We start from the raw sequence: 27,419 nt of genomic DNA, 5'->3' as shown, positions 1-27,419 counted from the left end.
GGATTCAGCCTGAGAGAATAATCTTCCCTTTCCTTTTATTTGATAGGTAACTCAAGGCAGCAAACACACTCCTCCCTGCTCCTTTCCCCCTTCACAACAACCCCGTGAGGTGGGTTGGCCTTAGAGTAAGTGACTGGCCCAAGGTCACGCAGCCAGCTTTCATGACTAAGGCACGACTAGAATTCAGAGTTTTCTGATTTCTACCGTGGTGCCTTAACCACTAGACCCAACTGTACTGCCAATTCTGTCTTGTAATGTGGTTTCATGTGATGCTCCGTAATATTGCAAAATCTGCACAAGGCAGAACACGAAAGAAGCCAAACCAGGGACCACCTCAGGATCTTTTCTTTGAAGTTAGTTTCAGGTGAGTAAAAATAAGAGGAAGTCAGGAGGATCTCAACTGGATGACAAAGACCTCTTTACCTTTTGCCGATACCTAAACAAGACTACAGGTAGTCCTCAGCTTATGACCACAATTGAGCCAAAAAATGTATGGCGCTAAGTGAGAAATTTGTTAAGCAAATTCTGCCACTTTTCTTGCCACAGTTGTTGAGTGAAGCACTTCAGTTGTTCAATTAGTAACGTGGTTGTTAAGTGAATCTGGTTTTCCCCATCGACTTCGCTTGTCAGAAGGTTGCACAAGGGGATCGTAGGGCTTCAGGACACTGCAAAATACGTTGTCAAGCATCCAAATGTAAACCACGCGGCCATGGGGATGCTGCAACGGTCAAAAGTGTGAAGCATGGTCCAAAGTCACTGTTTTCAGTGCCGTTGTAACGTGGAACGGTCACTAAACGAGGAGTAGTGGTATTAAACAGGAACCCCAAGAATGATCGCCGGCCAGTATTTTGCATTTCTCCCACCCAGACTCACTGACTCCACGGGCATCCTTTTCCTTTGCTCGGCTTCTTTTGCCCCTTCGGCCCGGGCTGCTTTTCCTGCGCTTCGCAGGGTGTTGTCTCCCTGAAGAACACGGGAACCCCGATCAACAAGACCCCCGGGAGCCCCACGCTTTCCACATCACCTCAGCAGCCCCGCTCCCGCCGGGGAAGGGCGGAGCGACCCGGCCACGTCGGCCATGCAGGGCCGGCGGGCGGGCGGGCTTTGAAAAGCCGGCCTGCCTCCCTTCCCTTCTCCCTCCGCCTCTTCTGCCACATCCTCCGCCTCCGCCGCCGTCGCTGCTGGCGTCAGCCGAGGGAGTCCGCGCCGCCATATTGGAGGAGACACCGCCGAAGTCGCCCCCGCCGCCGCCGCCGCTTTGAGTTGCCGCAACAGGCGGAACCGGCCCGCCCATCCCGTCTCTGGCCTGCCGGCGACGGCGGGCCTGCGCCCTGCCTGCGGGAACGGAGGGAGGAGGCCGCGGCCTCCCGGGGCTCCTGCCGCTTTCCTCCCGCCGAGCGGGGCCCTCAGGCTCCGTTCTCTTGCCGCCGCCGCCGCCGCCGCTGCGCGATGACTTCGCTGACCCAGCGCAGCTCGGGCCTCGTGCAACGCCGCACGGAGGCTTCGCGCAGCGCGGCCGACAAAGACCGGGGGGCCGGTGGCGGCAATGGCGGGGGAGGCGGCGGCGGCGGCGGGCCGGAGGAGGAAGGCCGGCGAGACGAGCAGGGGGAAGAGGAGAAGGGGGACTCCAAGGAAACGCGGCTCACGCTCATGGAGGAGGTGTTGCTGCTGGGCCTCAAGGACCGGGAGGTGAGGGACGGCGAGCGGATTGTGAGGGAACAAGGGGCAGTTGGGGAGGGGAGGTTGAAGAGGCCGTGGGGGGGGGGGGGGGACATTCCCGGTACAGCGCCGTCCCGATGCGTTTGGACTAAAGCGTAGCTTCCGCAGCCGGGATAGTTGGGAAGAATGGGTTTTGGAGTCTCCTGGAGCCTTAAATGGAGGGTGGGAGGGGGGGGTCTTGAGAGAGCCATTGAAGAGGCAAGAGATTGATATTGCAGGAGGAAAAGGAATCCTCACCCAGAGTTATTGGGGTAGTGAAGAGAAACCATTATAGGAGGATTACTGGTTTAGTCTACCCTAGCAAGTCATCTGGAATCTGGTAGCAGTTTTTTTTACTTTTGGGGCGCTGCAACTGCTTCCTCTGATGCTCTACAGCAGTGGTCCCCAACCTTTTTTGGCTGTGCCCCACCTAAGCATCTTTAAAATCCTGATTCCCCCCCCCACATATAATTTTTACCTTATTCAAAAAGTGAACTCTACTCACATGGAGGAAGCCTAAAAAGGCCATTAACTTGGTTTAAACAAGGTTCAGATTGCCCCCATTAAAAATCACATTGCCCCCCTGTGGGGCATGAGCCCCAGGTTGGAAACCACTGCTCTATAGTCTACACAGCCTCTAAGGAAGTCCGCTCACAAAAGCGTCTCTCTTTTAAATTAAAAAAAAGGGTGCTACTTCTTTTTTTTTCAGGGTAAAGGCTCAGGATTTAGACGTCCGTGGGCTCGTTTCAGTTTGCACAACACAGTTCATTGAACTGACCCAACAAGTTGTTTCCTCTTTTGCACTTCATTGGGCCATAGATTGGTGAAGGTCAGGCTGTGCCACAAACTGACCACATTTTAGCCACTAAGTTGTAGGAGCCCAGCTAACTTGAGTGCCCCCTTCATTGCTTGTTAGAGCAAAATCCTTCAAGAGATGGCTTAAAGAATTGAAGAATAATTGCAATATAATGAATGTGTGTCTATATGTACCGGTATATGGGTATGTGTGTAGATGGATAGATGGATGGATGGATGGATGGATGGATGGATACACACACAGACAGACAGACTGTTTCCCTGAAAATAAGACCTTCCTGGATAATAAGCCCAATCGGGCTTTTGAGCACATGTGCTAAAGTAAGCCTTCCCCCTAAAATAAGACCTCCCCCAAAATATTGCAACATAGCAGCCATGGGGTGACCGAAAACATGGATGGATGGATGGATGGATGGATGGATGGAAATTAAGGAAATAGTATGATAAAAAAAATGGAGCAGTTGATACCATTTGAAGATCAGCTAGCAGGAAAATGCACATTCTTGTTCAAGCTTTTTCAAGCAACTATAATTGCCTGGAATGGAGAAAGCCAGCAATTTAGAAATGTATTTAAAGAGAGTTTACAATGGGAATAAATGTGTTTACCATTACATTGGGGAAGGGGTTCCCAACTCTAAGCTTTTGAATATACTGTAATAGAAAAATTCAACAAGGACTCTAATTAGAAAGTAATTTAGCCTCAAATTTCCTCAGAAAAGTGTTTGCTTGTGTGTGTGTGAGGGAGAGGGGAAGAGAGACAGCGAGAGAGATAGGATTATTTTATGTTTCTTATTTTAGTTGTCTTCCACTATTCAAAATTAACATACAGTTTTTGCTCTGACATGCTAGTACAAGCCATAACACTTGAGACAATAAATTCACTATTTGTATGTTCCTTTCTTACTCAGTCTTTTTTAATTGTATAGATCCCTTAGAATTGTGAGATAGAAGTTGGCACTTTGTTACACTAATGTAATTAGTGTGCCTAAGAAAAAGAACAGAACAGTTGGAAATTATATGAACAAACTTAACCATTAACCAATTAATTACATTGCTATTTAGATATGTAGAAAATGCCACAAACCTCATATGCTTTTCCTAGGAAGGAAAGGTTTATTAAGTATATTTACAATTTATTAAAGTTATATTTGAAAAAGCAAATCTGGAACCTGTTGCATTAAATCTAATTTAATAATAATGTCTTGTTGGTATCTTTATAATACTTTTTTAATGGTACAAGCTTCATGGATAAGAATCAACTTCTTGTGATGAGGTAGGGTGTAGGCTGCAGTCTTATGCTGTGATATCATTTGTTGTTAGGAAATTCATTTCCACTTCAATAAAGGCAAACAGTATGTCTTGCCATGTCACCTTGATTTGAAGATGGTAAAGATTTCCAAATCTAAGCTGGAAAACTTAATTGTCTCCTCCGAGTTACAACTTTAACAATGGATTAATGTTCTGTAGCTACCAAATGATAGTCCTGCTGGAAAGAGGCAGCCATGTTTGTCAGATAAGGTACAAATTGAAGTAAATACATAAAGCATTACCTTCAAAGAGCTGTTACTGACTTGCTTAAAAGATGACTGACTCAATAATTGTTGCTGCCTACAGATATTCTCAAAAGATAGGCAACTATAAACCAGGGGTGTCCAAACTTGGGAACTTTTAAGACTTGTGGACTTCAACTCCCTGGGAGTTGAAGTCCACAAGTCTTAAAGTTCCCAAGTTTGGACACCCCTGCTATAAACCATTGATACTCATCTGAATTTATAACAAATCAATGTATGATAAAGCTGTACTCTTTTTATAGTTCTCATACGAGTATTTAATTTTATTTCTGATCTGTTGATTTGCAGGACTAGCTGCAGTACCATTAATAACAAAGATTCACAAAGGCAGTCTTAGCTGCAGAGTTTTCATCCAGGTGTGATAGAAGGATTCTATGGTGTGAACCTTCCGTACCTATGATGAGTTTAGCAGTAATTTTGAATATGGAATCAGAATGTGATGTTGTTTGATTAAAACCTCTGATATAGTATATAGTATGGATGTAGTCATGCAAGATTTTAGATATACATCTTATGGAATGGAGAACAATTTTTGTTTTTTTGTCAACTTTTGTGCAGGCAAGGTAGTGATTAAGATTCTGCATCATATATATAAAGTTGTTATTACACTTTTGCCTTAAAATTAATTGCTTTGCAATTTAATATTGAATTACATTTAATATGTAAATGTAAAGGCTCCTTCTCTTTTCTCACAGTAAATAGTATTTATAAAGCACAGTTAAATATTCTGGAGTTCAGAATTTTAAAAGCATTTGTAAATGAAAATTTTCAATAGATACATTTTTAAATACAGTTAGTCTCACTAAGCTCTCTTGGGATATAAATTCCATTATGTTTGAAGTCGCTATAGAAATTATAACTTCCATAATTTAGAATAATCCTCAAGTGGCTAATAGTAATGCAAGTAGTCGTTGACTTACGACTGTAGTTGATCCCAAAATTATAGTTGTATTTTGTTCCAGTTGTTAACAAGTCATCATGTGACTATATCCACTTTTATAACTTTGTAGGAGTTGTTAAGTAAATGCTGCAATTAACATTAACATGTCTGCAGTTCCATTGTCCACAATGTACGTGGAAGTAAATGCCAGTCATGTGACTGCAGGACACTTGCAAACAGATCTAACTATGGGTCAGTTGCTGAGCACCCAAAATGCAATCATATGCCCTGGGACAAGGGGAACTGTGGAACTTAGAATCCAGGTCTTTGAGTAACCCTGAGGAGTCCATTGTAAATGTGAACATTTACTGAACAGCTGATCATAAGTTAAGGAGTACTGTAATGAAAAATAACTATCATTTCATTTATAGACTTCGTCAGCCATACACCTCTAAAACCATTGTCTATATGGTCACACACCTACCATAGGTGTGTGAAGTAACAAAATATTGTAAAGTCAGTGCTTGCATATAACCCAGAAAATAACAGAATAATCTTAATTTGCATCGAAGGCAAGCCAATCAGCATTACACTGATACTTAAATCACTGATGCTAGAAAAGTAGAAACCGAATAGCTCTGATGACTTGAAACATTTTGCTAGCACAACAGTCAAAAAAGATGTTATGTAAGATGGAAATGCTACCGTGGAAGTAGAATAGCATCTGGGCTAAGAGGAACATTTAGCCTCTGTACGAAACCAATAGAACTTGTAAGATTATTGGTGGCGCAGTACTGGAAGAGGGAAGAATTGCCTACTATTCAAGAATGGACGCTAAAAGTAATAAATCTAGCAGAGATGGCCAAAATTACAGCATACTGGAAGGACCACTCAGATGAGAAATACAAGTTCGAATGGAAAAGATGGATTGACTGTATTCAAAATAAATATCGGACTAAAAAATTTCAATTAGCTTATGAGTGAAGGAATAAGGGATGTTACAACTTACCTAAAGTTAGCATTACAAGTGGGAAATTAAGGCACAAGAGGAGGTAGGATGTCGAATTCAGTTAGCTTATGTTAGCATATGATTGTTAAATGTTTATACCCTGCATTTTGCTCTGGGAGGTTGGGGGGAGGGAGGGTCAGAGGGTGGGAAAGGGAAGGGGCAATATTTGTAAAATTTATTAAAACTTTTAATTAAAAAAAATAGAACTTGCAAAAAAAAATCAGTGTTGCAGCAAATGCCTTTTTCAGAAACACTGCTGTGACTCTACACAGATGGACAATACTGAAATCAGATTGATTATTAACTGCAAGCAAAGATAAAGAGGCTCTATTTAGTCAGCAGAAAGACTATGGCTCAGATTATGAAATCCCTCTTACAAAATTACAGCTAAAAAAAATAAAGGCTAAGAAGATACAACTTCAGCAAATTATCAATTGAAGGAAAAGAATAGATTTAATAGATTAGACATGACACATAAGTACTTGAACAACTCTAAACTGCAATTTAAAGCATAATTAAAAATGAAGCAAACAAAAATATGGGGGATGAGTAGAAATTGCTGTCTGGTGGAGTTTTGAAAACTGTTGCAAAAGAGACAGAATAAAATTTGTGTAAACTGAGTTTGAAAGAAAATCAACACAAGAGAAGAAGTTACATTTAAGTATGCAGTGTACAGTAATAAAATAGCAATTGAAAAGGAAGTACAAGAAGTTTTAAAAAACTACAGAAATGAAATAAAGCAAAAATTACTGTAAATGGTATAAAAGAATAGATATTAATATATGGGAAAATTAATAAATGTGAAGTTTTATACACGGACTAAAACCAGACATTGATTGTAATTAGAAAATATTACTAGCATCAAAACATTGATTGAATTGATGAAATACCAGGATATTTGTTTAAAACCCTACAGTATGATGCAGCTGAAGTGGTACTTGATGTTTTCGAGCATGTATGGAAAACAGTTGGAAAAGATAGATGTATATTCCAGTTACAAAAAAGGACAGCACAAAATGCTAATCCTTTATTGATTATATGTAGAGTTTTGATTCTGTCAATCACAACAAATTGTGGACCAGGCTTTTATTATATTTCATATAAAATTGAATTATTTGTTTTTCTTGAAGTATGAAATATTCTCAATTTTCTCCATCATTACTAAAAAGCTATCAGTACTCATGTCTCTGTTAATGTTATTTCTCTGCACTAAATATTTTGTCTAGATCGGTCATAGCCTTTCTCTCACATAGAAAACTCTCCCAAATTGAAGATCCCTTGTGAATCTGTAGCTTAAGAAGATAAAAGCCTAGAATAAATTCAATTTCTTCTCTGCCTATTTGTATTATGTGGATACTTCCTGCTAATATTACCTTAGTTTGTTAACATTAAGCAGCACAGCGAATTTTGTACTTGCTGATCTAATTTTTGTTCTAATTATTTATTCTAGCCCAGTATTATATGATATGCTTCCTGACTATCACATAAATTATCAGTGTGAAGATGCAATAGCTCAGTATACACATTTCTTATCACCTAAGTGGGGTTCAGAACAGAAGTGGTATTCAGCCAGTTCTGACCAGTTCTAATGAACTGGTAGCGGAAATTTTGAGCAGAGAACTGGCAAACACCACCTTTGGCTGGCCCCACCCCCATCTATATGCTGCCTCCCGAGTCCCAGCTGATCAGAGTCCTAGCTGATCAACTGGATCTTCTTCTGTTGCCCTGCACAGGAGAACGGAAGCGGAACGCAGGTTAGTGGGGTGGGGTGGAAATGGAGATTTTACGGTATCCTTCCCCCAGGAGTAAGGAGGAAATGGGGATTTTGCAGTATCCTTCTGCTGCCACACCTACCAAGCCACACCCACAGAACTGGTAGCAAAAAAAAAATGAATCCCACCACTGGTTCAGAACCCAGAGGGGCTTCTGGGAGAAGTTTGAAATGTTCAACCCTAGAGTTTCAGACATTCTGCTATCTTCCTCATTTATAGAACCTAATACATTTCCAGGATATGAACAATGGAAAAGTAGCATTAAGTTTTGCTTGGGGGAAAATCTAAGTATGAAACAAAAATTAGCAAACAGCTGTAGGGATGTAAGATCTGTTTGCCAGCATATTGGCTAAAGGCTCAGTGATAGTGTAGGACAGTTGGGTTTCAAGCAAGAGAGTCAAGTCAACTAAGATAAATGGTTAAAAAAAATTAAGTTATAAAATGAAAAATAAGTCAATCTCTAGGCCTATAAAATATATATCCAAGAATTCTTAAAAGTATTAAAATGTTAAATTGGAAATATGCGACTTGTCTTTTAAGATCTGAATTTGTTTTTGAGAAGTGAAAAGTAGCTGATATCACTTTGGTTTAAAAATCAAGGAAGGCAATGGGGAATTATAGTTCAGTTAGCTTAGCATCATTTTAGATAGTATGGTAGAAAGTATTGTTAAAGAGAAAATAGTCAAAACATATAAAGGGAAAAATCTTACTGAAAGAGAATCAACATTTTTGAAAAAGTAAGCCTTGTTTCATTAATTTTAAACTCTTTTGAGGGAGTCAATGAGTATGTTGACTAGGATGAACCCATAAAGAATACATAGTTGAACTTTTAAGAAACCTTTGATGAGGCACCGGTGGACAGTCCTTCGCTCTTTCCAGGGTTGTCCCACAGGCCAGATCTAAGTTTGACACTCCTGTTTTATATTGTAACATTTGTGTAGAAAAATGAAAGAGTAAATATAGTTTATTTTAGAGGTGAATGATTTACGTAAAGGAGTTTTTCCACCCCTCCCCAATAGGTTATGATTATATCTACTTAAAGTAAAAGCATTTTTCTTGGTTCGTTTCAGATTAAAACTTGCCTTTAGATATCTTAGGTATCTTCAGATATACAATTCAGTTTATTAATATTATTTCAGTAGTAATGTTCTACTTGTTTCTAATAGAAACAAATTCAGGTTTTTTGCGCGTTAAAGCCATTTTGAGTTCTAAATATAAACGATCACTGTTATATTTAAGATAGTTTAATATTGTTGGATGTTACTGTCAAGATGAAACTTTGTAACATATTCATAAGTACAGGTAGCATTCCGGTTACAACAGCATTTGGGGATGGAATTTCTGAAGTTAAGTGATGTCATAAATGATTGTAAAGTTTGATGGTCGTAAAGTCTATGTCCTTATCAAGAGCAATCCTTGCACTCCTGGCTGCCATGGTAATCCTCGAACTGTGCAGGTTGCTAAATGGGAAGAGGTGGGAGTCCCAGGCATGTAGTGAAGAGGTAAATGTGGGAGCTGCAGGAGGGTCTTTCAGGCAGACACTATGGAGCTCAAGGGATGCTGTGAGCAGGTGCTAGGAGGTACAGGTGGACTGGGTAGGGCCTCAGGTGAATGCTAGGCAGCATGAACTGGTGAGGGGGCACTGAAGGCAGGCACACACTAAAGCAGTGATGGCTAACCTTTTTGTCCTTGCATGCCAAAATCTCGCGTGTGTGACAACGTATGTGCCCACACCCATAATGCAATGCACCCCTCCCTCCTGTGCATGTATGTACAACCCCCCCTGTGCTTCCCTGCCCACCCACCTTGCATGTGTGCAATCCCCCCCACTCTTTTTTGGGCCTAGCAGGCCTCCCTGAAGCCTCCTGAGACCAAAAATGGGCTGTGGGGGGGGGAAACACCCCCTGTGCATATGCGTGCAACCTCCTCCCCCCCCCATGCATGTGCGCGCGTTTCCCTCATGCATGACAGAGATACAAAAATCAGGCACGCCTGGTGGAGATGGGCTAGGCAATGGCTCGCGTGCCCACAGAGCGGGCTCCATGTGCCACCTGTGGCACACGTGCCATAGGTTCACCATCATGGCACTAAGGAGTGCAGATGACCACTAGCAAACGCAGATTAGAAGTTGTTATAGAGTACATATTGTAGTAGGTCTCCTCAGGAGAAAAGGTGGTGAAAGCAACTTACAACCTTCCCTGCTGGCTTCCCTATTGGTTGTTGTGGAAAAGTGGCAGGGGAAAGTTGCAAATGGTGGTCAGGTGACTGAGGGATACTGAAACCTGTCAAAAATGGGGACCAGTTGCCAGGCACCCAAATCATGAGCACATGGCCATGGGGTAATGCAACAGCTAGAAATTTGAGGACTAAGTACCACTTGTTCAGTGCTGTTGTAACTTTGAATGATTGCTGAACAAGTGGTTGTAACCTGAGGACTGCCTGTAGTGTGTTTGCTTTCAGAAGTATGGCCAAAAAATTGATTATTCAATGTGTTATGTATTTCCTGTGTGTTGTAGAATTCTAAGTTTGCTTAAAATTAGTCTTAAAAGTTATAAAAATATTTGTGGCATTATTGAGTCAGGTCCTTTTCTTTTCTTCTGATTTCTTCTGATTCTGAGAAAAAAAATCCTGCCATCAATCCAGATGGCTACTGTTCTGCAGTGTAAACATGCTTAACAAAAATTAAATACTTAGGTTTCTTTCATTCCTGTATGAATGATATGAATTAATAGGTACATTTGTTTTATGAAATAGTTTATCCCTTGCTGTGTTAATTCCTTGTCCAATTATCTGACAGTAAATTACCTGATTGGACTTATTTCCATATTACGTTTATAGGAGAGCACTGTAAATCACTGACCATAGGAAGAGACAAATTAAGTGGAATTCCTGGGTCTCTTTATTATTTATCTTCAGTTTGTGTGTGTGTGCGTGCGTGCGTGCGTGCGCATGTATGTGTATACCTACCTACCTACCTCTCGGTTTTCCCTACTTTATGTTCAAATATTAGATTTTAAAATGTAGTATGAAACATCTAACAGCAAATCATCTACAGTTACAGACTTGTGGCTTTATATTTTTTAGACATTTAGGGCTTTTTATACCTTTTTGTATTGTATTACAATTGTATTGTGATTTGTAAGCAAATTAGGTGATTTATAACTTTATTCAAATTGTAATTGGGCCTTTGCTCAACTTTATGTTGCTTGGCACCTATGCCCTTTTTCAGATAGCTCTTAGCTCACTCACTCTCTGGTCACCTTCCATCTTGATCAGGGGTGTCAAACTCATAGCCCGCGGCCCTAATGCGTCATGCTCTGACCACGCCCCAGTTTAGCGGAAGGGGGAAAAGTCGAGATACGGCTCGTGATGACACCTTGATGAAGCGAGTTTGACACCCCTGAGCTAGACTATTGTAATGCACTCTTCATGGAGCCACCCTTGAAATGTATCCAGAAGCTTCAGCTGGTACAGAATGCGGCCCCACAAGCAATCTTGTGCACCCCAAGGACAATGCATGTAACACCTCTGTTGCATGAGCTGCATTTGCTTCTGCCCCCAATTCAAGGTGCTGGCTATGACATTTAAAGCCCTACCATCTTTGCCCCATTGGCCTGTCCCATTCGGTGAGGAAAGAAAGGTACGGTATGTTGCAGCCCCCCCTTAAAGAATTTGCCTGGTGGGTTCTAGAAAGGAGCCTTCTCTGCCCATGCTCCAACATTTTGGATCCACCCATGCTCTTCCCCCCCCCCCCATCGTGGATCCGCCCCCTCGGCCCCCTCTCCAGATGTGAGTTCAGAGGAGGATGATGAGTTTGAGTCTGCAGAGGAAAGTTTGGAGCTGAGTATTGGTCGGGGCTCAGAGAATGCCAGCCTGATGGAGCAGCCTCACCTGGGTCAATTGGACGAGCAACAGCTGAGTGAGGTGAGCCACAGCTCCAGGAAGTTGGCCAGGAGTCTCCAGACCAGGATCGGGAGCAGCTGCCCCTCCCCTCCCCGTTAGCAATGAGGAGGAGGTGGAGTCCAGACCACCTCCTCCTGATCCAAGGACATGTAGAGGAGACTGTCACAATGCTAGTCAGCTAGACTACTCGTAAGGAGGCTACCTCAACTCTCATGAAGAGCTTGTACCAGCATTGCCTACTTAACCTTGCCCTGAGGACTTGAGTGTTGCTGGAGCAACCTGCTCAGTTCTGTGCTTTGTGTTCTCATGCTGTGCATCCTGGCCTATTTCATTCCTGGCCTGCTTTCCTTGGACCCGGTTACCCAGTGACTCTTGCTGGACTGAGCCTGGTATCTGGACCTGTGCAAAAGGGATGCTTTCTGAGGACCTGTTTGGGGGGTTTGAATAGACACCTGTTTTGCCATAAGTGGACATGGCGGGGCAGGGAGCAGGGCAACGTACTCCCAGAAGTGAGTCATGCCCCCACTTCCTTGACCTTGGAAGTATCTGAATACCTTTCTCTGTTGACTTGCATGGGGCCCACAGAAGAGCATACAGTCATGAGGCTGGTTAGGCCTTGAAGGCTCTTCCCCCGCCTTTTTAATGTTTAATTTTCATTATTCTCTTCTTGTTTTTATTGCCTACTAATATAAAATGTACATACAACTTTGGATGTTTTATCTCATACTTGTACACTACCCAGCGTCATTCTGTGGGGTGATTTCTAAATGTGATATGCAACATAATTCAGTTAATAGACGAGCTGTACATATGTTTATTATTGAAGCATTCTTTTGAAAATATACGAGCCAGCATTAAAGTTCAGAGCTTTCCAGAGTTATTTTATAGTGCTCAAAGAAAGACTATATTATATTGAATATTTTCCATTCCATTTCTTTTTAATGCCTCAGAACCAAAATAGCTTTGAATGTTCTTAATTAAAACTAACAATAATTTTATTTGGTAAGTAAAGATTGGTGTCCTAATTTTATTTTTTTTAATTCCTTTTGTCTGGATTCGCCTTTATGTAGAAGAAAGGGCTTCCTCCATTTGTGGAAGAGCCTGCGATATTTTATATTCACTACAAGTTGGAGTAACTTTTCAGAAGCAGAGAAATTGGTGCAGGTGAATCTATGACAATTATCTTGTCTCTTCTTTTGGCAGTTACAGGCTAAATATGATTAGACCAGTGTTTCCCAACCTTGGCAACTTGAAGATATCTGGACTTCAACTCCCAGAATTCCCCAGCCAGCATTTGCTGGGGAGTTTAAGTCCAGACATCTTCAAGTTGCCAAGGTTGGGAAACACTGGATTGGACATATGCTTTACACCAGGGGTGTCCAAACTTGGGAACTTTAAGACTTGTGGACTTCAACTCCCAGAATTCCCCAGCCAGCATGGCTGGCTGGGGAATTCTGGGAGTTGAAGCCCACAAGTCTTAAAGTTCCCAAGTTTGGACACCCCTGCTTTACACAAATATAAATATTTATAAAGCTTTCTTAATAGTTATATAATGAATAATTATGAATGAAGATATCAAAACTGCATTTTCAGTTCCAAATTAGAGAAAAGAAAAAGCTTTTTCAGCAGTATTTCTCCAATATAAAGATAATATAGAACAAGCTAGGAAAAAAGGAGAAAAAAGTGGAAACATTTGTTATATAAGGGAGTAAGAAAGTTATCTAGAACTTGTTGATGTGATTATCCTTTTTACTGTTTAATAATCTGTTTAGTTAATTTACGGGTACACATACATGCGGGGAAACCTCAATATGCATGTAATTGTGGACTTTGTATGTATCACAGTCCCAACTTAAGAACATTCCTGTAAAATTCTCAGCTCTCCAAATCCTGCCCCCATAATGGAAAGAAAAATGGAAAAAAAATACTTCTTCATTAGTGTTTAATTTATTTTTGTTGCAACTATTTTGTTGTATCAGAAAACCACAGAATTTTTTTATCTTGGGGTTGTATATTTGTACTTATTCTTGTAATGCATTTACCCAAAAAATCAGTTATGCATTTTCCCCCCTTTAGGGTTATACATCATTTTGGAATGATTGCATTTCATCTGGGCTCCGTGGTTGCATGTTAATTGAATTGGCACTGAGGGGGCGTCTTCAGCTTGAAGCATTTGGAATGAGACGTAAAAGTTTGCTATCTAGAAAGGTAAGCACAGAAAGTAAACCTCCGTACTTATCCAAAATCTTTTTCCCTTACATTTTTACATATGGTAATATTTATAAATCTAGATATTTATATCAGCGTTTCTAAAGACACTGCAGGAAGTGGCTAATGGCTAATCAACAAGTTCGGTACTTTTAATTTGCATAGCTCAAAAATTTGGGCAAGCTTATAAAAGTACTTAGCATATGAAATGTGTTAAATCCAAGGTCTAGTTAGGGAATGAATCACTCAGTGTTGCTCTTTCGGTTTGATTTTATTGGCATTATATAAAGACAGTCCCCATCCCGTCCCCCCGCCCCTTCTTCCTGGAGAAATTTTGTGAAAAACACCCACTTCATTCTCTACCACAAATCTGGTTCCATGGGCAAACTGTTCTGTCAATATAACATTTGAATCGGCTATGTGAAAAGCAGGTTTGAAAAAATTCCACACTGTTCCACTGTTCAGAATTAAGCTTTGCACAGCAGACATATTGCTTATGTACAGCTGTGCTTAGTTGTGATTAATTTAAAATTTCCTTTCTCCTTTGCAAAACACAGAAAATTGATAGATTTGCCAAAAATGCAGGAATGTTCCTTGAAATTCAACAGCTGTAGAGTCATAACTTAGATGTACTTTTCTTTTTTTTTATTTTGATACTACATCCAAGGAAGACTTGATGTTTAGACAATACAGGCAAATAACTTGGTTCAGAGATAACAGAGTAGAAACCCGTGGCCTTCAAATACTTTTAAATTACACCCCTGTAGATGCCTAATTATTGCCTGTGCTAGTTGGGCCTGTTGTACTTTAGCAATACTTTGGTTTCTAAAAGATTAGGTCTTTACAGTCATTTAGTATTTATGGGCTTCAACCTAGTGTTTGTTATATGAACTTTTAATTGCAGTTAGAGATTATTTTTAAATTAACAATTCCAGAACGTTGCAAAGTACTTACTAATCTAGCAGCTCTTAATATTGTATTAAACTAGGAATGGGCAATTTGATGGAAGTGGGGTAGAAACTAGGCTCTTCTTTTTCAAAAATAAATCCTTAGTTGAAAAAGGTTGGGCAAGAATATAATCTTAAGATTTTCTTTATTTTTTTTACTTTTTCACTTTGGGGGAGCTTTTAAAGAACTATTCTAGGTGTATTAATTGCATCCATGATATAATTTCATAATTTATTCTAATTTTTCCAGTAGCCAAAATGTTGGTTATAAGATGGGCAGCTATATAAATCTTTTAAATAAAACAAATGAATATTTGTGTCTGATGCCAACATTTAAGGAAATTTTGAACTGCCGGTCGCTCACCGTTAAAAACAATTTGTTTCAATCATGATTTTAATTAACCATTGCCTTAGGGATCAAGTTTACATGTAACAAAGTATAAAGCAGGTGTTTACACAGTATAATCAAACAATGGACAGCTATATTACAGGACTTTTCCATTATCTGTATCAGTGGTGAAATTCAAAAACTTTTATTACCAGTTCTGTGGGCGTGGCACGGGAAGGATACTGCAAAATCTCCATTCCCACCCCACTCTGAGGCCAGCCAGAGGTGGTATTTGCCAGTTCTCGGAGCTACTCAAAGTTTCCGCTACCAGTTCTCCAGAACCTGCTGAATTTCACCCCTGATCTGTATGTTACCTTTAAAATGGGCATCCAACTTTGATGTTGAGCTTATAAGAATTATTGTAGTGTTTAAATTCAGCTACTGTTCTCATCCCTTCTTTCTTTTTAACACCCAGTACTGTTTGAAGTAACTACAGTGTTCACTGCTTTTGGTCTGATAGTTCAAAGTTCCATCTTAAACCGTTATTCCACTCTTCTCCAAAACAACCTGTCATTCTGGGATCCTCAGTGGATCTGCCTCCTCCTTGGTTATCATTTACATCTGTAATCATTCATCTGTTCATGTAGACTTGCCTTGTAATGTTTGTAATGTTTCTTTCTGGCCTTAACCTACTTCCTTTATATTGAGTCTCACATCTATTTTTCCACTTTCCTTGTAAGCATTTAGAAATATTCTATTCATCTTTGGGTTCATTTAGTATGGCCTGAATCTCTTCTAGTAAGCCCAGGAGGAAAAGTGACTCTGCAGTGGACAATAATTGTTTTAATTATAAATTGTTGAGGGACCTCAATAGTCAGCAGTATTTTTAATTAAACTAAATGCCATGCATTTTCATTAGAGTTGTAAGTCTCTAAAAGTGCGTGAAATACAACAACCTTGAAGCAGGTCTCCCTCAGCTGCTGCAATTCTATTTTGTTCCATCCTCAGTACAAAATTTGATCCTTTCAAGTGTTTCACCTTGAGGATTGCAATTAAACTTTTGTTTTGAAGCTTTTTAAAAAAAAATACTAATATAAAAATGTAGTAGTTTTGTTTTTTCTAATCAAACTTCAGTGTCTAATCCTGATGTATGTTTAACGCAGTCTAAAATTCTCCCCTCACTTAATTTGGAGCTAGTTGTTTAAGTGCCTGCTAAATAACAACCCAAGATTGTGAGCTCACTTATCTTGGTGGCTCTGGAATAAAGAACAAAATGCTTGTTTTGAATTCTCTGTTTTTTTCCTATAGCTGGAATGCTTAAAATATTTTGAATTTTATTTAGCTGCAATGCAGTCTCAAAAATCTTCAGGTATTATTGCTTTGGTTTTGAGTTTGAAGCAAAACGTTTTGTTTGGTGGGTACTTTCTCATATATCATGCATTCCATTCATGCCCTCCGTTTAATAATCCCTCAATAGTTCCTGCTGATGTTGCAGTTTGCTTTTTAAATCTCTCTGTGTCCATTTTTTTTTTGTATCCAACCCCCCCCCCCCCCCCCTAGTGAGAGTACATCTTCTTGTACTGAGGGGGAAGATAAGTTCTTCCTTTCCCCGTATCTGCCATCCTGAGAAATACTCTGCCTATATCACTTGCTGCTTTTTAGAAGTTTAGCTGGACTTTTAAGTGTGATTATAGAATGTGAAGTTAACAATTGATCAGATACAACAGGGGTGTCAAACTCATGTCATCTTGGCAGCGTCACGTGATGTATCACAACTTTTTTCCCCCTTTGCTAAACCGGGCATCGGCATGGCCAGCACGTGATACATCCAACCAGTTGGCCGCGAAGTTGGCAACCCTGAGATACAAGATATTTTCTTTATTTAGGAAGACAGATTGGCCCCAGCAAGAATATTTATGAGCTCTATTGGGATCTCTTTGATCCTATTCACCCTGTTGGAACTGTACATCCTCCATATTTGGTGTAATAGTATGAGAATGAGAATTATAAGAATGAAAATAACCTTAGAAGACAGGAGGAAAAGCTGTAGAATAGATAGGACAACCATTATGCAAAAGGTATTGCACTCTACAGAAGGAGGGAGGCAGCATCTTAGAAGAGACTGCCCCAACTCCCCCAATTTTTTGGAAGTGTTGGTAATCATGATTGGTGCTTCTTTTATGGACCACCTCAAAGAGTTGACACTTGGTCTAATATCAAAAGGAGAGTGGATTTGGCATTGAACAGATTAAGCAAGAGCCATTATCCATAGTTGCTTTTCATTCTCTTTCCAATTACTTCCACATTCCCTTTAAGATCCATACAATTGTTTTTTGCATTTAGTAGTAATGTTCTCTGTTTTTTTAAAATCTGTGCTGACTAGATAGCAGTGGCTTTAATTGCTTTGCTTCCTGGCACCTTTTTTGTTTGATCAACATAGGGATATATCTGAAAGAATCATACTGTTTAATTATCCTAGCCATTCTTTTCTGTGTCTCTGCATTGACATGGATTTCTGTTTCTCTGTGATTGTTAATACCACACTCTAGTAATCTGGAATAATTATTCTTCATTTAAATTCTTCATATGATCTACAGAATTGTGTCATGAATTTCATAGCTTGCAGAAGATACTGAGTTTTGATTGTGAATAGTGAAAAGACACTTGTCTCAGCCTACAGTCTTTAACCCTTTAATTGTAAAAAGCCATATGGTGTTTAGCCATGTTCTCTGTACTTGATGTTAAGAAATTAAAATTTGAGGTGCTCATTTTATCTATCGTATTTCCAATCAGGTGATCTGCAAATCAGATGCTCCTACAGGGGATGTTCTACTTGACGAAGCTTTGAAGCACATTAAAGAGACTCAGCCTCCAGAAACAGTGCAAAACTGGATAGAACTGCTTAGTGGTAAGAAATATCTTGTGAAAAAGTAACCTCTCTGAATGCTTTCAAATTTCTTTGAGCTGCCATTAATTACATACTAGTGTTTAAGGCACAATTTTTCAAATTGTGATCTTCTGTCTTTGGGCCATATAATGTGTTAAATCAGTAGTGTTAATCCTCTGAGATTTGGGGGGTAATCATTTAAAATTCCTCACAATACGATAATCCAGTAAAAAGTATGTATTGCTTTGGTGGGATAGGGAGTTTTATTGTGAATGTAGTGCTGTGTTCCTAATATTATGGCAGTTTGGATTAGCTTTGCTTACCTGACTTGGTTAATCGCTTTTTGGCTTTCAAACTATTTGAATCAGCAGATGCTCTTATTATCTTTCATTTCTTGTTTTCCACAATTTTGATTGTATACTTTGATATAGTACTATTTTTTTCATGCTTAGAAACTACTGTAATAACACCCACCAAGATTTTGAAGAGGCAAATTAAAAAAAAAAGTTTTTGCACTCTGCAGACCTCCCCAAAATAGCCCATTTTTCGTCAAAAAAAGAGGCATGCATAGCCTTTAGGAGGCTCGTAGAGTACTTCTGGGGGCTGGGGGGGGCAAAAACAAGCAAAAAATGGGCCATTTTTTGCTCGTTTTTGCTCCCCCCCCCCATTCCTTCCCCATTTTTGTCAAAGAAAGGACATGCATAACCTTTAGGAGGCTTATAGAGTGCTCCTGGGGGTCAAAAATGAGCAACAAATGGCCCGTTTTTCACTCATTTCTGCTCTCCCCAGCCCCCAGGAGCACTCTGGAAGCCTTCTAAAGGCTATGCACAGCCATTTTGGTGAAGGGGGCGGGGTTTCGGGAGGGCAAAAATGCTGTATTCAGTGTATTAGACACACCCAGATTTTCACCCTCTTTTTTGAGGGAAAAAGATGCGTCTTATACTCCGAAAAATACAGTAACTATTGGGATATTATTTTTGAATCTGGTATTTTTTAGTTTTGTGAACAGAGATAGAATTCAGAAAGGAATTATAGGAATTCCTATAATTCAGATTGAAGAATGTCATCATGGAATTTAATAGAATTGTTCATACAGCTCACGTACAATTTTCATTATTATCCTAATTTTCCAAAAAGCAAGGTGAAGAAAAACAATTAATAGTTAATTTGAAGAAAGATCCCATCTACAAACTATTTTCAGCTCCTACTTTTAATAGTTCCCATAATCTTGTTATGGAAATCAGGGCTTCCTGTTTCCATCTTTGTCCTTTAATTAAAAATTTTTTAAAAAGTTTTATCTTTGTCTAACCTGATTCAGATTAAACATAATAACAAAAATTAAATATTTAAAAAGATAAATTTATTACTAAGGAAAAAGAACAAGTAGAAATAAAACTGTATAGAGGTAGTCCCCGGTTTAAGAACAAGTTCAGTTCCCAAGATTGTCCTTTAAGTCGAATTTGTATGAAAGCTGAAATAATATTATTGTATAATGTTGTATAAGTAGAATTGTGTAATGAACCTGAACCATTGTGTATTTAACTCGAATTTTGCTATGATAGGCCACGTGCTTAACTATGGGTCATCCTTAAACCAAACATACTTAACCCGGTATATGCTATATTCCAGTTATATTGGTATATGCTCGATTAATTCCTAATAAGTGAGAGATACCAGGTTAGAAATCCAAATTAGAGATGCACCAGTCATTATACAGGCCAGAGTTCTCTTTCTTCTAAATTACTTCCAAAGACAACCCTCTCTTTTAATTTAATACCTGTTCAGGCTGTTGCATTCACACAGGATTCCTGGTATTGTGTATTTCTAATAAAAAGAAATGATTTCTATTATTGAATTATAATGTTTAAATTGTAGTTTTCTTTGCCTCTTAAAAATGAAAACCTTATTATGCTTGGGGCTAATATGTTTTTGCCCTCTATCAAATAATAATATGTTGCTATTTTTGAAAAAAATAATAATCCCAGTTCCAAATATGTAGTTTAGTTTAATGCAACATGGCTTCCAATTTTGTTTTTCTTTCAGTCTGCTTATTAACTTTCTCCACCTTAAGTATCTTTCACAAGCAGCATAATGTTTATTCATAGTTCCAGTGAAATCAAGGGAGTTAATCCCTTGTAAATAGTAGACTTAAGTCTTAATGACATGTGTCTTCATTATTTCCTTTTATCCTTGCTGTGCGCTAACAGGAAGGAAAAAAACCAGTGTTGAACATGAGACAAATGCAGAGCTTTTCTTGCTAGTATAATAAACAATATTTTCACAGTTTCCAGAAATATGTTTTGAATAGGGATTCAGAAAGCAAAAATAAGCCTTAGAAGACTGCTTCTGACTGAGGTACCTTTCTTTCAAGTCCTCCAAGCTGTAAATATTGGCTAATATTGATTACTCGGTTAATATTCATCAGGTATATTAAACGCTTGAGGGAAAGCATATTAAAATGCTATTTATATGCATATTGATGTAATTTTGGTTAAGTAACTGAAAGCAGAAAAATAACACATCACTGTTGTTTGTGGAGTGGTTGTTGGCCCAAAAAAAACCAATTTGGAAAAGAAGCAGGAAGTTGCCTTAGATCAAGGGTGTCCAAACTTGTGAACTTTAAGACTTGTGGACTTCAACTCCCAGAATTCCCCAGCCAGCTGGGGAATTCTGGGAGTTGAAGTCCACAAGTCTTAAAGTTCCCAAGTTTGGACACCCCTGCCTTAGATTGTAAGGCTCTAGCTTTGACTGTTGGCGTCATATATAGTTTTGTGATGGTTTCTAACACAGATGGTTTTGACTACTCTGCTGGCTTTCCAACCTACCTATTTCTGTTTGTGTTGAAATTACAACTCCCAGAATCCCCAAATTAGCATGGTTTGCAGCATAAATGGAAGGGGGAGATAGATTGGTGGGAAACTGTTTTATACATGGGTATATTTTCCCCATAAGCATGTTATTTAAAAACTGCACTTCCCAAGTTTCGCAAGTTGTATAATATTTTCACAAGTATGCCAAAAATATATTTGTAACTTACAGGTAGTCTTTGCTTAACAACGTGTGACATTAGATGACTGTGCAACTTACATCAGCAATTGCAGCATTTCTGGTTGTAGTGTTAAGCGAAATCTGTGCAGCATCATGTCATTAAGTGCCACTTGTAACTTCCTGCTAGCTTCCCCACTGAGTTTGCTTGTCAGAGGCTGACAATTATGATCACAAATGATGATCATGTGACCGTAGGACACTGCAACAGCCACAATGTCAAGGATCTATTGTAAGTCTTTTCATATAGTGCCATTGTAACTTTGAATGGCACTGAACAAGATGTCTTTAACTGTATTTGTATTTCTTTGTATGTAATAAACTCCCAGCCAAAAAATGTAAAGTACATTCTTTGGATAGAATGCAATACTACTTCCTCCTAGGTCAGTGGTCGGCAAGCCGCGGCTCGCGAGCCACATGCGGCTCTTTACACCCTTTAATGCGGCTCTTCTGTGTGCCGGGCGCCCGCTCCTCTCCCTCCTCTCGGGCTTCGGAGGGAAGCTTCTGCAAAAGCCCGGGCAAGTGACAACAAGTTCCCGCCGTTACGAAGTCTCCGAGGCTGTAATTTTCTGAGCTGTGCGCGCGTGCCTGTTTTCCACGGCGTGGAGCAGCGGCGAGATTCTGCGTGGCCGGCAATGACTCAGGATGCCATCCGGGAAGACGAGGAACGCGAGGGGGGACCGTTGACGGCCTCCGCAATCATCGCTCACCTCGCAGAGCCTCGCTGCTGCTCCACGCCGTGAAAAACAGGCGCGCGCGCACAGCTCAGAAAATTACAGCCTCCGAGACTTCGTAACGGCGGGAACTTGTTGTCACTCGCCCGGGCTTTTGCAGAAGCTTCCCTCCGAAGCGTTCCGAGGGAGGAAGGGCCAGTTGGGAAAGGGGCTTTGCTCCTGCTCTGGGCTGTAAGCTTCCCTCCGAAGTCTTGGGATGTTCTGAGGAGCCCCCCCCCCCCCAAGGAAAAACGCCGCTGCCAGGTAGTTAAAAGTACCTCTCTGATTCTGTCAGACTCTGTCAGTCTCTCTCTGATTCCCTCCCTCACTCCCTCTCTCTGTTCCTCTGTCTGTCTGTCTGTCTGTCTGTCTCACACCCACATTGTGGTCACCTTGTTGAGTGTTCCAATCACATTTGAAACACTCAACAACTGGCCTGCATTTATTCATAAATGCAGGCCAGTTGTTGAGTGTTTCAAATGTGATTGGAACACTCAACAAGGTGACAACAGTGTGTGTGTGTGAGACAGACAGAGAGAGGGAGTGAGGGAGGGAATCAGAGAGAGACTGACAGACACACACACACACACACACACACACACAGACAGAGAGAGACAGAGAGGGGGAGGGAGGGAGAGAAAGATAGACAGACAGAGAGAGAGACACACACAGAGTGAGTGATTAAGTGAATGAGTGAGAGACAGACACACCCACATACACAGAGTGACAGAGAGAGAGAGGAAGGGAGGGGAGAGAGACAGAGGGAGAGACAGGGACAGACACACACACACAGAGTGAGTGAGAGACAGACAGACAGACACACACACAGAGTGACAGAGATGGGGGAGGGAGGGAGAGAGAGACAAAGAGCCAGAGAGAGAGAGAGAAAGAAAAAGAAAAGAAAGAAAGAAAGTGGGAGAGAGAGATGAAATTAAAAACAACAACATACAAACCTGACTTACTCAAACTATCCAAGGAAATGCAAGGCCAATGTTCACATTAGTGGTTGTGACTTTGTCAGTCATTGTCAGGATGTAATTTTCTCTACATTGTAAGGCAAATTTTACGGAATTTAACGTTATCGATAAATAATATCGTTCTAAAGTTTTTGTTTTATTAGTTGTGTTATTTGTATCCTCCCAACCTATGTGGATACTTGCATGCAGAATATTCTCAATAAAAACTTATTGAAACTAAAAACAGTGTACCATCCTATGTATTTTCGGTTTTAAAAATGTGGCTCTCAAAATAAATTTCAATCGTGGTTTTGGCGAGATTTGGCTCAGTTGAAAAAAAAGGTTGCCCACCACTGTCCTAGGTGATAAGCTTTACATCTTTGTGTATTCATCTTTGAATGAGTTCTAGCCTAGCCTCCTTCTTGGATCTTTTAGTTTGGGAGCAATAATTTATTTTAAATTATTGGTATTCAGTATGTTCAGTCATGTGAGGAGGAGGCCCTGCTTCTAATCCCAAGTACCACATCTCAAAGTTTTGGAAAAAAAATGCATTAAAATCTCCTTCTCACTCTAAGATACAACAGAGATTTCAGATTCCTTTGATTGCATTGTGAACTCATTCATAAGGAAAGTTGCAAAATATTCATACATCCGCAAAGAACTCATATATGAACACATGGTAAAATAATTGTCAATTTGGAAGTAACTTGCTGTATTTTTCAGAGTATAAGACGTGCCAAGATTTTGATGAGGCAAATTTTTTAAAAAATAGTTTTTGCACTCTGCAGACCTCCCAAAAATGTCCCCCAAAAGGGGCATGCATAGTTTTTAGGAGGCTTGTAGAGTGCTCCTGTGGCCGGGGGGGAGGGGGGCAAAAACGAGCAAAAACAAGCTGTTTTTTGTGAAAACAGGCCCGTTTGTTGTCCAAAAAAGGGCATGCATAGCCTTTAGGAGGCTTGTAGAGTGCTCCTGGGGGCTGGGAGGGGGCAGAAATGAACAAAAAATGGCCTGTTTTTTACTCGATTTAGCCCTTCCCAGCCCCCAGGAGCACTCTGGGAGCCTCCTAAAGGCTATGCACGGCCATTTTTGCAAAGGGGGTGGGGTTTCGGGAGGCCAAAAATGCTGTATTCATTGTATAAGACGCACCCAGATTTTCACTCTTTTTGAGAGAAAAGGGTGCGTCTTATACTCTGAAAAATACGGTAACTTCTTCAGTTCAAACTACTACTTGTAGTTTGAGGGTTTGGTCACAAGGTGTCACCAATATACAAAGAAAAATAATTAATTAAATGGCCACACAAAGGAAGGGATCCCCCCCCCCCCTTCATACTTGTTTGATAAGAGTTTAAGAGTGAAATCTATGTATTTTCAGCATATTTTGATGGTCCTGTAAATATTTTATTAATAAGATAGGCAGTAGACTATGCCTACGGTAGACTTTTAAGCAGATACAGGCAATACCTGAGAACAGTAATGAACTAGACAGGGTATCAATGTATAGTTTTAACTAATGGTCACGTTATTCAAGAACCAACCTTTTAAAAAAGAATCCAGTAAATGCAGTTATCTGCAAAATACTTGAAGAGAGAAGGGCACCGCTATCTCTTTTTCTCTTACTGAATTTTAAATGTCAGTTGCCTTTACAGGCAGTCCTTGTCTTACAACAGTTCATTTAGTGACCATTCAGAGTTACAATGGTACTGAAAAAAATGACGTATGACCTTTTTTGACGCTTAACGATTGTTGCAGCATCTCCATTGTTACATGATCAAAATTCAGATGCTTGGCAACTGACACAGATTTATGACGGTTGCAGTGTTCCTGGGTCATGTGATCCCCTTTTGCAAACTTCTGACAGGCAAAGTCAACGGGGAAGCCAGAATCACTTAACAACGGTGTTAACTAACTTAACGCCTGCAGTGATTCACTCAACAACTGTGGCAAGAAGGATTGTGAAATGGGACAATATTCACTTAACAAAGGTTTCACTTAGCAACAAAAATGTTGGGCTTAATTGTGGTCATAGGTTGAGGACTATCTGTACTTTCTTTAGGGTAAGGGTTAACTATTCAACATTTGTGACAAGGCTTGCTCATTAATTTGGTTTATCTTCTTGTAGAAAGTTTCATATTTTATTCCCCCTCCCCCCCAAAATGCATGTGACCTCATCCACTAGAATATTTTTGAGGTTCACTTGGACAGAGGTTCAGAGGGGGAGATTCTGCTTCTAGAGCAGGGGTGTTAAACCCGTGGCCTGTGGGCCGGATGCGTCATGTGCTAGCCCCGCCTCTGCCCGGTTTAGTGAAAGGGGGGAAAGTCCCGATACGTCACGTGACTACATTGTTACAACACAAGTTTGACTCCCCTATTCTAGAGGTTGTTTGTGTGATCCAGAGGTGCTGAGTACATCATTATGAAGCAAATCATTAAATCTTATTGGGGGGTGAGAAACCCATTGTTATATTTTTGGGGTGATGTTACCAAAATATCTGCTAAATGTTTACGAGCCTTTTTCTTCTGTTTTTTTTTTCCCTTTCCAGGTGAGACATGGAATCCATTAAAATTACATTACCAGTTAAGAAACGTCCGCGAACGCTTAGCCAAAAACCTAGTTGAAAAGGGGGTTTTGACTACGGAGAAACAGAACTTTCTCCTCTTTGACATGACCACTCACCCCCTCACCAACAACAACATTAAGCAGCGCCTCATCAAGAAAGTTCAAGAAGCTGTGCTTGACCGATGGGTGAATGACCCCCACCGCATGGACAAGCGCTTGCTGGCTCTCATTTACTTAGCCCACGCGTCGGACGTCCTGGAGAACGCTTTTGCCCCCCTTCTGGATGAGCAGTATGACCTTGCCACAAAGAGGGTGCGGCAGCTCCTGGATTTAGACCCTGAAGTCGAATGTACGAAGGCCAACACAAATGAGGTTCTGTGGGCTGTTGTAGCAGCCTTCACAAAATAAGTACAATCAGACTGCTCAAACACTTCTCCCCCCCCCCCCTCTCATTTCATATAAATCGGTTAATCTTCCCTCGATGATTCATATTTTCTGTCATCTGTACCTCCCCTTTTGTGATGAAAATCGGCTCCTGTTCATAAGAATGGTAGGTAATGTGTTCTGGGTCCCCATGCACCCCACCCCCCCGGCTGCTCCCCCCTCCCCCGTGTGTGTCTACTACAGGATTCTGCTGGTGCAAGAAAGTGACTTCCTGTTCTTAAACTGGTGGGCTGTCATATTGTCATTCTGTTTTATATCCAATTTAAGTTACTTTAGATTTCTATTGTGTAACTTCCTTTTCTTCCTCCGGAATGCTGTTGTACAAAGAGGAACCACTTCCCAGGAGAGAAGCAAGAACCTAGTTCCCAGCCGATTTAGCTCTGTAACGTGCCTCCGCAGCAGAGCATTATGGACTAAAATCATAGAAGGATTTTGACATCCCAAAGTTTAGCTGCATTGAAATCTGGAGAAAGTGTTTTTTGCAGGCACCGTTAAACCATGAACCACTTGTGCGGGAAACTCATACAGAACCAGCTTAGCTGAATGAATCTGAGATAAGCATCAAAGCAATACTTGGTGAAATATATGTTCTTTTTTTATTGAAGTTTGGATGTCAACCTGGAATAGCCCAAGATGGGCTCAGTAAAGTTTGCATATTGCTGTCCCATGAAAAACGATATTAACTTTATGCTTTGGGTCCGTCCGTCCCCCTTGCAAAAATAACACTCTTGAAATCTCAAGATTAGTTACAGAAAGGCCCAATTGTTTCACAAAAAGCTTTTATGATGGGATACATTCCAATGTAGCCTGTACATAGTAAGAATTGTATATTAACACACAAGCACATTAAACGATTTTAGTAAAATCCCAAATGTCGATGGATGGTACACCTGGCATTCCATTTATTCGCTTTTTTCAGCTGCTGCCTTCCTTTCCCCCCCCCCCCCCTCTTGTTTTGGGAAGCTGGGCCTCCTATAATTGAGTGAGTGAACATGCGTGATTCTTTTCTGAACCTGCCTGGGCTTTGTGCCATCCAGGCACAATCTGCCTATGCATTGCCTTGATAGTATTTGTAGTATGATAAAACTACGTTATTATGATTTTTTTAAAATCTTATTTTCAGAAGAGGCTTGTGACCAGTAAAATTATTTGTGCAGTTTTCCGTTTTAGTTTATTCACAACCTAATACCTGTACTATGTCTCATGTCATTAATCTACTTAACACTTCAAAAAAAAAGAAAATCAGCTGTCAATCTTAGCAAGTATTGCATGTAAATTGTTAGCAGTGAATGCTACAGTTAAACCAATTAAGAGTTCTGTAGTAGGACACTCTACTATGTTTTAATTTTTATATACAATTATGCTGATTAGCACATTATTGTAAAATATATAAACTGGCTTTTTAAAGTTTATTACCTCTTTACTGTTGCTTGTCCTTGCTTCACAATGTAAATATTATGCATTGAACAAATTAAAAACTGGCTTTCCCCTCCCCTTTTTGGTTCAAATAACAGAACACATTAATAGTAGGGCTGGTATCTAGAGGTTTTTCTTTTAACACTGAAAACAGAGAATACTAAATGACGCATATAACTGTAGTTGAAAGTAAAGGGAATTCCCAATCTGTATACTAGCTTTTTACCTATGGTAAATAAACCTATGATCTTGAAAGTGCCTGAAACAGA

At 40.2% G+C, this 27,419-nt stretch overlaps 1 protein-coding gene across 2 annotated transcripts; it reads left to right on the top strand.

Moving 5' to 3' along the window:
* The first annotated feature begins 1,133 nt into the window (after positions 1-1,133).
* On the top strand, positions 1,134-27,419 carry GOLPH3 (golgi phosphoprotein 3). Of its 2 annotated transcripts, XM_081942280.1 has the most exons (5): positions 1,134-1,689; positions 12,720-12,813; positions 13,726-13,857; positions 17,926-18,040; positions 25,274-27,419. In XM_081942280.1, the coding sequence occupies exons 1-5, from the start codon at positions 1,547-1,549 to the stop codon at positions 25,696-25,698; spliced, it is 909 nt and encodes a 302-aa protein (XP_081798406.1). In that variant the 5' UTR covers positions 1,134-1,546; the 3' UTR covers positions 25,699-27,419. The 2 variants fall into 2 exon arrangements, with proteins under 2 accessions (XP_081798406.1, XP_081798405.1); XM_081942279.1 differs by lacking the exon at positions 12,720-12,813 and having other exon boundaries at positions 1,135-1,689.

The sequence above is a fragment of the Natrix helvetica genome, assembly GCF_964273705.1.
Source record: "Natrix helvetica genome assembly, chromosome: 2".
Classification (NCBI taxonomy): Eukaryota; Metazoa; Chordata; class Lepidosauria; order Squamata; family Natricidae; genus Natrix; species Natrix helvetica.
This window is presented reverse-complemented; position numbering and strand designations above follow the sequence as displayed.

Bases quoted from the DNA above. Each gene is read 5' to 3' on its own strand.
- GOLPH3 (XM_081942279.1), top strand. From the start codon at position 1,450: ATGACTTCGCTGACCCAGCGCAGCTCGGGCCTCGTGCAACGCCGCACG. The intron at 13,858-17,925 runs GTAAGCACAGAA...ATTTCCAATCAG, and splicing joins AAAGTTTGCTATCTAGAAAG to GTGATCTGCAAATCAGATGC. The intron at 18,041-25,273 runs GTAAGAAATATC...TTCCCTTTCCAG, and splicing joins CTGGATAGAACTGCTTAGTG to GTGAGACATGGAATCCATTA.